Below are 9,418 nucleotides of genomic sequence, written 5' to 3'. Positions count from 1 at the left end.
AAAAAATATTATTTTAATATATTTCTAAATAAAAAACATTTGAAAAATAATAATTACCACACTCCCAAATACATATTTAATATAGAACTGATATTGTGATGTAATGTATTTTTAAAAATATTTTTTGCTTGAAAATATATTAAAATAATTTTTTATTTCAATATATAAAAACCATCAAAAGCTCTAAAAATTCATTAATTTGATTTTTTTTTCAAACCAAATGCACTCAATCGCTTTCAAACACAAAAGAGATGCTTATCCAATGCTTTCATTTGCAGACAATTTCTTAGTGCCACTTGCATGAAAGAGATGTGAATGATGGTTGTATCTTGTATGATAAGTACAATTTCTAAATTAGGTTTTAAGTCAATGATAATTGTTTGGTAAATCTCATGAACCTGTGGTGCTAGGATCATCTATACTTGTATCCAATTTTTGGAGACTTCGTGGTTGGATCTCCATCTTCTTGTGCTTGGAGATTTTGTGTCAAGCAGGCATGCATCGGCACCTATACCAGAGTCTGAACAATATATCTAGAAACCCATTTACAAAAAAAATTGGTGGAGAAAAAACATTTATTGCCGTAAACATGACTGATTCAATAGTGAAATGGATGGAAACAGTACAAGAAAATTACAACAAGCATAAATAATATAAATTTTATCAAATAAGATCAACGTATAAAAGCTTCTATTCAAAATTTTATTATTGAATATTTTGCTTTCAAAATATTTTTTAAATTACAAATTAAATAACTCTATTTATAGAAAAATCAAGTCTTCCAGTGATGGGGCCAAGTTTCAGCGATCATCTTAGATTCAGAGTCGGTGCCCCTAAGAAGAAGCAATGGTGGAGCCCTAGCTTTAGCATTTCCCTTTGTTTTACTTTATAGTCATTCGAGACTTGTGAGAAGTTACAAGGACAACAAGATCATCTATCTTCCATACTTTTATCTAATGGCTTTTGCTTATGCAGCTTTCTTTTTGTTAGTAATTTGTATTTACAAACCTGTAAGTTCCCAGCAGAACCACTCAAACTTGATAAGTTTAGGTTCATCAATCTCCACCAACGTCCAACCAACTTCATGGCGCTCCCCTTCTGGCACATTTGCCTTTGGGTTCTACCCACAGGGCAGTGGCTTTATAGTGGGAATTTGGTTGGTGGGTAAGCCAGCTGATATAATCACCTGGATAGCATACCGAGATGACCCTCCTGTGCCATCAAATGCTACGTTGGAGTTGACCGTAAACGGTAAGCTTCTTTTAAGAACTTATTCTGCCAACAATGAGGCCGGTGAAGAGAAACTCATTGCTAAGATAGAGAAGTCAGCTTCAAACGCTCGCATGCTTGATTCTGGAAATCTAGTGCTCTACAATGAACATTCTGATGTCATTTGGGAGAGTTTCAACTTTCCTACAGATACAATATTAGGAGGCCAGCATCTGTATGCAGGGGGTGAACTGCTTTCCAGTGCATCTACAACCGATTTTTCAACAGGAAGGTTTCGTCTTAAAATGCAAAATGATGGGAATCTTGTTTGGTATCCCGTAGACACTCCAGATACTTCAGTAGATGCTTATTGGAGCACAAACACTTTTGGGTCCTCTGGTGCCCATCTATATTTAAATTATACAGGAGAACTGCTAATCCTTAACAAAACCTCGGGCGAAGTCAGCGCTGTGTTTTACTCTGATTCAGAATCGGAAAGCAGATCAATTATCTACCGTGCAACATTGGAGAACAATGGAATTTTTCAATTGTATTCTCATAACTTCGACAGCAATGGTGCCTACACTACATCTCTTAAGGATTCTGCACCAGGAACTCAATGCGAAGTGAAGTCTTTCTGCGGTCTCAACAGCTACTGCACCATGAACGATGATCAACCTGACTGCCGCTGTCTTCCTGGCACTGTTCCTGTCGATCGCGACCAGAGATATAAGGGGTGTGAGAGGAACTACACTGAAGAGTTATGCAAAGTTGCAGAGGAAACATCCTCGTATAACATTACTGATATGGAGAAAATGACTTGGGATGACTTTCCTTATTTTAGAAACTCCATGTCAGAAGAAGATTGCAGAAAGTCCTGTTTGCAGGACTGTAACTGTGCTGGTGCGCTGTACAAATTTGGGGACTGCAAGAAAGTGAAGTTCCCAGTGAAATATGCTAGGAGATTGGAAAGGGACTCATCAAAGGTTTTCTTCAAGGTGGGTTTGAAGAGTGTCCGATCCATTGCCACTGCAATGAAGCCTCCAGTGGTCGTTAAGACAAGCAAGAAGACACTGACGCTCTTTTTTGTTATGAGCGTAGCATTCATTGCATGCTCTTCAATTGCCATTGCAGTTTCTGTTTTTTTCATCTCTAAGTCAAGAGTTGTGAGGGCCAGAATGCGGTTGGGAAGCGGAAATCTTGGCTTGGCCCATGAGCTAACTCTGAGAGCATTTTCATACCGTGAGCTTAAAAATGCAACCAAGGGTTTCAGGGAAGAGTTGGGAAAAGGATCTTTTGGAGCAGTTTATAAAGGGACATTATACAAAGGTAAAAATGTTATTGCAGTGAAGAGGCTAGAGAAGTTGGTCAGTGAAGGTGAAAGGGAGTTCCTCACAGAGATGCGTTCAATTGGAAAAACTCATCATAAAAACTGTTAGGAGATCCAAACATTCAAACACACACAAATTTATATGGTTCGGCAACTTGCCTACTCCACGGAGCTACTGGTTTGTATTAATCAAGCTCAAAAGCAATACAAACAACAAAATAAGACAATACAAACAACAAAACAAGGAGGAGGAGAAAACTTCTCAACTCAACTCAACTCTCACCCTTAGCTCTCTCTCTGTGTTTCTCTCTATCTCGTGGTCTATCTCAGCTATCAATACATCTTCTATTTATAGCTGAGGAGGGAGATGATTGTTCAACAATGGTGGGCAAGTTAGGCACCTACCATTTGACTATGACTTCAACCATGGCTGCCACCAACCATGGCTGCCACCAATTGACTATGACTTCAACCATGGCTGCCACCGGCCATTTGTGTCCACACACATAACAATCTCCCACTTGGACACAAATGGTGTTAGGTCTGTTTTTTAATCTTCAAGACCCACTAAAGCTTTACACAGCTTCAGTTTATCGAGAGTAACTCCTTTGGTTAACATGTCGGCTGGATTCTTGCTTCCACAGATCTTTTCAAGTAACAGTTGTTCATCGTCGAGCAATTGTCGGATGAAGTGATATTTGATCTGTATGTGCTTTGTTCTGGAGTGAAATGCTGGATTCTTGGCAAGGAAGATTGCACTCTGACTGTCACTATACAAAGTACCTTTTCCATGTATCTTGCCCAATTCTTGCAGGAAACTCTGTAGCCATACTATCTCTTTTGCGGACTCTGAAACTGCAACATATTCAGCTTCTGTCGTTGAAAGAGCAACTATCTTTTGCAAGGTAGAACTCCAAGAAACAGCAGTGCCTCCTAGAGTGTATATATAACCTGTAGTACTCTTTCTGCTATCAACATCTCCTGCTAGATCAGCATCTACAAAGCCTTCAAGTTTCAAACCGCCAACTGTGAAAATAAGACATGTCTCCGATGAGCCTTTTAAGTACCTCATGATCCATTTCACTGCCTCCCAATGCTGCTTTCTAGGATTGCTCATATATCGGCTTACAACTCCCACTGCATGGGCAATATCTGGTCTAGTACAGACCATGGCATACATCAAGGAGCCGATAGCTGAGGCGTATGGAATCTGGTCCATGTATCCACGTTCTAGCTCAGTTTTTGGTGACTGGTCTCTACTGAGTTTGAAATGATTCCCCAGAGGTGTACATACTGGCTTAGCATTATCCATACTAAACCTGCTGAGAACCTTCTTGACATACTCTGCCTGTGAAAGCTTTAGTATGCCTTTGTCTTTGTCTCTGATGATTCTCATGCCAAGTATTTGTTTAGCAGCTCCCAGATCCTTCATTTCAAACTGTTTTGACAACTGTTGCTTTAGCTTGTCAATCTCTTCCATGCTGGAACCTGCAATTAACATATCATCCATATATAGCAGTAGAATGATATAGGAGTTGTCAAAATGTTTGACATAACAACAATGATCAGCCTGACATTTTATGTATCCCGTACTACACATGAAGTTATCAAACTTCTTGTACCACTGTCTTGGAGCTTGCTTCAAGCCATATAGGCTCTGGTTGTTGCATGTAAATGTCTTCCTCCAATTCTCCATGAAGAAATGTTGTTTTTACATCTAATTGTTCAAGATGTAAATTTTCTGCAGCTATTATCCCCAGAACAACTCTGATCGTTGTAAGCTTCACAACTGGAGAAAATATCTCAGAATAGTCGATCCCTTTCTTTTGCTGAAACCCTTTTACAACAAGTCTTGCTTTGAACCGTTTGCTTCCGTCATGCTCGGTCTTTACTCTGTAAACCCACTTGTTTTGCAAGGCCTTCTTTCCTTCAGGCAGTTTGGTTAACTCCCAAGTCTTGTTCTTCAGCAATGACTCCATCTCGTCCTTCATGGCTAACTCCCACTTGCTCGAGTTTCCATCTTGTAAGGATTCTTCATAATTTAATGGTTCACCACCATCGGTCAGCAAGATATAATTCAGTAGAAGTGTGAACCGTTGTGCAGGCTTTATAGTCCTTGAAGACCTGCGAACAGCTGGTTCACTTGGCTCTACACTATCTTGTATAGAAGTGGTGGGTACTGAAGTGCTTGAACTGTCTTGTATGGACTCTTGAGTGGTAACATCAGGAAGCCCTTCTAATTGTATGAATTCAGATTTCTGTGGACTCGTATCTGAATCAGTTATCTCTAGTTTTGTACTTGATTTGTCTTTGTACAAAACTTTCTTGTTGATGATCACGTTCCTGCTTCTGATAATCTTCCTGTTTTGATCATCCCAGAACCGAAATCCAAATTCTTCATCTCCATAGCCAATAAAGAAACATTTCTTTGATTTGGCATCCAGCTTGTTGCGAGCATCAGAGTCTACATGCACATAGGAAACACACCCAAAGACTTTTAGGTGAGCAAGCTGTACTTCTTTTCCTCTCCAGACTTCCTTGGGCAGTCTGAACTCCAAAGGTACTGATGGTCCATGGTTGATCAAGTAAACTGCAGTATGAACTGCATCAGCCCAGAATGTTTGAGGTAGCCCAGAATGCAACCTCATGCTTCTAGCTCGTTCATTGATGGTTCGGTTCATCCGTTCAGCAATACCATTCTGTTTTGGTGTGCCTGGAACTGTCTTTTCCATTCTGATACCGTTGACAGCGCAATACTCCTTGAAACCTCCATCAATGTATTCTCCTCCATTATCAGATCGTAAGCATTTCAGCTTCAAACCTGATTCAGTCTCAACCATAGCCTTCCATTTCTTGAATGTGTCAAACACATCAGATTTATTTTTCAGAAAGTAGACCCATACCTTTCTGCTAAAGTCATCAATAAAAGTGACATAATACCGAGAACCGCCAAGAGATGCTACTGGAGCTGGTCCCCATAAATTTGTGTGCACCAGTTCTAGTTTTCTTGGTCTTAAGGTCCTGCCAACCTTTAAGAAACTGAGCTTCTTCTGTTTTCCGAGAACACAGCTTTCACAAATGTCTAGATCAACATTTTTTAATTCTGGCAGCTTTCCCTTTGACTGAAGTATCTTCATCCCCTTTTGACTCATATGGCCGAGTCTACAATGCCATAGCTGCGCCTAATTATCTGCTTCAGTAGAGGCAATTATATCTGCTGATCTTGTGGTCATATACAGAGTGCTAGTTTTCTTTCCACGAGCCAAAACCATTGCTCCCTTTGATACCTTCCACATTCCTTCAGAGAAAAGGATTGAATGGCCACTATCATCAAGTTGTCCGACCGAGATCAACTTCTTCTTTAGTTTAGGAACATGCCTTACATTTTGCAAGTTCCATGTAGATCCATTCATTGTCTTAATTTGCACATCTCCTATACCCACAATATCCAATGGTTGTCCATCGGCCAGATAGACTACCCTATAATTTCCAGCAGTGTAATTTTGCATCATTTCATGGTGTGGAGTACAGTGAAATGAAGCTCCAGAATCAAGAACCCAATCATCAATAGGACTATGTACATCAAGGATCAAAGCATCTTGTACCTCGTTTGTAGTGGCATTTACAGAATCAGCTTCAGGTTTCTTTGGTTTTGTGCAACTCCTCATGAAATGACCAGGTTTGCCACAATTCCAACATTCAACCTGCTTCCTAGGTCCAAACTTGCTTTTGCTTCTGTACCTGGATTTTGATCTGCCTCTGGATAAGCCTCTGTCTTGTCTCCTTCCTCGAGTGTTGATGTTGAAAGCTGAACCTGAACTTGAGCTTTCACCCGAGTCTTTTCTTCGTACTTCTTCAGCTAAAATCAGGTCTCGGATATCATCATACTTTAATTTGGATTTTCCAGCTGAGTTGCTTACGGCTGTTCTCATACCTTCCCAACTGCTTGGAAGTGAAGCTAGCAAAATAAGTGCTCAGATCTCATCATCAAACTCAATTTCAACGGATGACAATTGATTTGTGATGGTGTTGAAATTATTAAGATGCTGTGTAACAGAGGTGCTTTCTGTCATCTTCAGGTTGAACAGCTTCTTCATCAAGTGCACTTTGTTATTTGCTGATGGCTTCTCATACATCCCAGACAAGGCTTCCATCAATCTTGCTGTGGATTTCTCTTTTGTAACATTATGAGCAACTCTTCTTGACAATGATAGCCGGATAATGCCCAAGACTTGTCTATCAAGTATTTGCCAATCTTCTTCTGACATGTTTTCTGGCTTGCTCCCCAACAGAGGAAGATGAAGTTTCTTCCCATATAGATAATCTTCAATTTGCATTTTCCAATATCCAAAATCAGTTCCATCAAATTTTTCAATTCCTATAGCCTTTATTTCATCAGCCATTTTTACTCTTTCTCGGATTTGAATCTCAAAAATCTGACCTTACAGATGTGTCCGGAATGGCCAAAAATGCTGGAAACGACACTGAGATCACCCAAATCGGACTTCGGATGGCTCCGATTTAAACAATAAAAAATTGAGATAACTGGACGCTGCAGATGAAGCCACGTGGCAGGAGGAATAGTCTGCGCCACACCGGATCAAAACCCAGTTATGCTGACGTGGCAAGCTGACGTGTCAGACACGTAGGCAATGTGGGGTCCACCTAATCTGACGTGGCAGATCCGCGGAGATTTTCGGTTGGCATGGGGGGTTGACCGGTCAGACTGCTGATGTGGCAGGATGCGCGGCTGCTGACTGTGTCGGACTGCTGACATGGCTGCTGACGTGGCAATGTCAATTTGCAGGAAACGGCGAGGAAGACGCGTGAAGCGCGTACGGCGCGTCTGTGCGCGTGGACAGTACTGGTGGTGGCGCGTGCGGGCATGCAGGACGTCTGATTTTCACCGGGTTTTCACTAGTGGATTCCTCTCGTCGTCCTCTTCATGGTGGTATGTTCAAAAACACGTTTTGAGAACTTTGATTTTTGAGTTTGGATCAAACACCCTCTTTTTCAAGAACTTTCAAGAACAAGCTCTGATACCAGTTGTTAGGAGATCCAAACATTCAAACACACACAAATTTACGTGGTTCGGCAACTTGCCTCCTCCACGGAGCTACTGGTTTGTATTAATCAAGCTCAAAAGCAATACAAACAACAAAACAAGGAGGAGGAGAAAAACTTCTCAACTCAACTCAACTCTCACCCTTAGCACGCTCTCTGTGTTTCTCTCTATCTCGTAGTCTATCTCAGCTATCAATACACCTTCTATTTATAGCTGAGGAGGGAGATGATTGTTCAACAATGGTGGGCAAGTTAGGCACCTACCATTTGACTATGACTTCAACCATGGCTGCCACCGGCCATTTGTGTCCACACACATAACAAAAACTTGGTTCGGCTACTTGGTTACTGTACTGAGGACTCCCAAAGGCTCCTAGTTTATGAATACATGAGCAACGGTTCCCTTGCAGATCTTCTCTTCCGAACTGAAAGAATTCCAAATTGGAGTCACAGGGTGAAAATTGCTTTGGATATTGCTAGAGGGATCCTATATCTACATGAAGAGTGTGAGGCGCCAATCATCCATTGCGATATAAAGCCTCAAAACATTCTAATGGATGATTTTTGGAATGCAAAGATCTCTGATTTTGGGCTAGCAAAATTGCTAGTGCCTGATCAAACAAGAACCTTCACAATAGTCAGAGGGACACGAGGTTACTTGGCTCCCGAATGGCACAAGAACACTCCAATATCAGTGAAGGCAGATGTTTACAGTTACGGAGTTATGCTCTTGGAAATTGTTTTCTGCAGGAGAAATATAGAAACTAATGTATCAAGACCAGAGGAAGTTCAACTTTCTAATTGGGCATACCAGCTTATGGTTGCAAGAGAATTGGACAAACTTGATCTTGGCGAAGATGTAGACTTGCAGAATTTGGAGAAAATGGTTATGGTGGGCATGTGGTGCATTCAAGATGAACCAGGTATCCGTCCTTCTATGAAGTCTGTTTTGCTGATGTTAGAAGGAATTGCCGATGTATCTGTTCCTCCACATCCAACTTCAGCTTCAGCATAAGTTTGTAGGCAGGAAAACTAATAAAATTCTGTATCCTACAGTTGTAGTAGTTCTAACAAAAAAATCATTCGTTGTTTTTCATGGGAGGAGAAGTTATGGGACCAGTGGTGTAAAGAACATGTTTCTGTCTTCTCCAAATTCAATATGTCAACTGGCGTGAATAATTATTAATGGCCACTCCTATGAAACATTACAGCATGTTGTTGTTGATGGATTGATGGATGATCAATATCTTACTTGTTATTTCTTTCTTTTTCCCTGCGAGGAGAAACTAAACTTGGAAATTTAATCTCTAATAGCCTCACAAATCAAATGAATTTCTTAACTTGGATGATCAATATGTTACTTGTAATGCTAAGGAATCTATAAACTATAAGTAAAAAAAAAGTAAAGCAATAAAGAAAAATAAAAAAACTATAAAGGAAATTGAGCATTACGAAAAGTAAAAGAAAGCGATGTAGTGCTGAAATTTTATAAAAACATTACATATATGGGACTAACTAATATTTCCAAATGCTAAATGACCTATTAATAATGTTAAGAAATAAAATTAACGTAAACTATAAATCTCAGTCCTATACAAAATATTCATGGCATATGAGAATTTTACTATATAAATACCCGTACAACTGATGTAATTTCTTGAGAAATTTATTGGGATAATATTTACTATGATGAAACTGCAATTCAAGCTTTATTATCTTGACTTGGAGGGTTGCCTCTGGGTATCAGTAAAGGAAGATAATGACTTCTCTCAGCCAACTGGTCTTACACGTTTGGTAGACTTTTGTGGAACACCA

General features: G+C 40.1%; 1 protein-coding gene across 1 annotated transcript; it reads left to right on the top strand.

Annotated features, from left to right (window-relative positions):
• The first annotated feature begins 764 nt into the window (after positions 1–764).
• Positions 765–8,808, top strand: LOC105109815 (G-type lectin S-receptor-like serine/threonine-protein kinase RLK1). Its single transcript, XM_011004646.1, has 2 exons — positions 765–2,641; positions 7,931–8,808. Exons 1-2 carry the CDS (start codon positions 957–959, stop codon positions 8,616–8,618), a joined length of 2,373 nt encoding a protein of 790 aa, XP_011002948.1. The 5' UTR covers positions 765–956; the 3' UTR covers positions 8,619–8,808.
• The last annotated feature ends 610 nt before the right edge of the window (positions 8,809–9,418 follow it).

This window comes from Populus euphratica, unplaced genomic scaffold (genome assembly GCF_000495115.2).
Source record: "Populus euphratica unplaced genomic scaffold, PopEup_1.0 scaffold231.1, whole genome shotgun sequence".
NCBI lineage: Eukaryota > Viridiplantae > Streptophyta > Magnoliopsida > Malpighiales > Salicaceae > Populus > Populus euphratica.
The sequence above is the reverse complement of the archived record's forward strand: the minus strand, read 5'-3'. Positions and strand labels throughout refer to the sequence as shown.

What these genes read in the sequence shown, in the direction of transcription:
- LOC105109815 (XM_011004646.1), top strand. Translation starts at nt 957, where the DNA reads ATGGCTTTTGCTTATGCAGCTTTCTTTTTGTTAGTAATTTGTATTTAC. An exon ending in GGAAAAACTCATCATAAAAA is followed by an intron (nt 2,642 to 7,930) that starts CTGTTAGGAGAT and finishes ACATAACAAAAA; the next exon opens with CTTGGTTCGGCTACTTGGTT.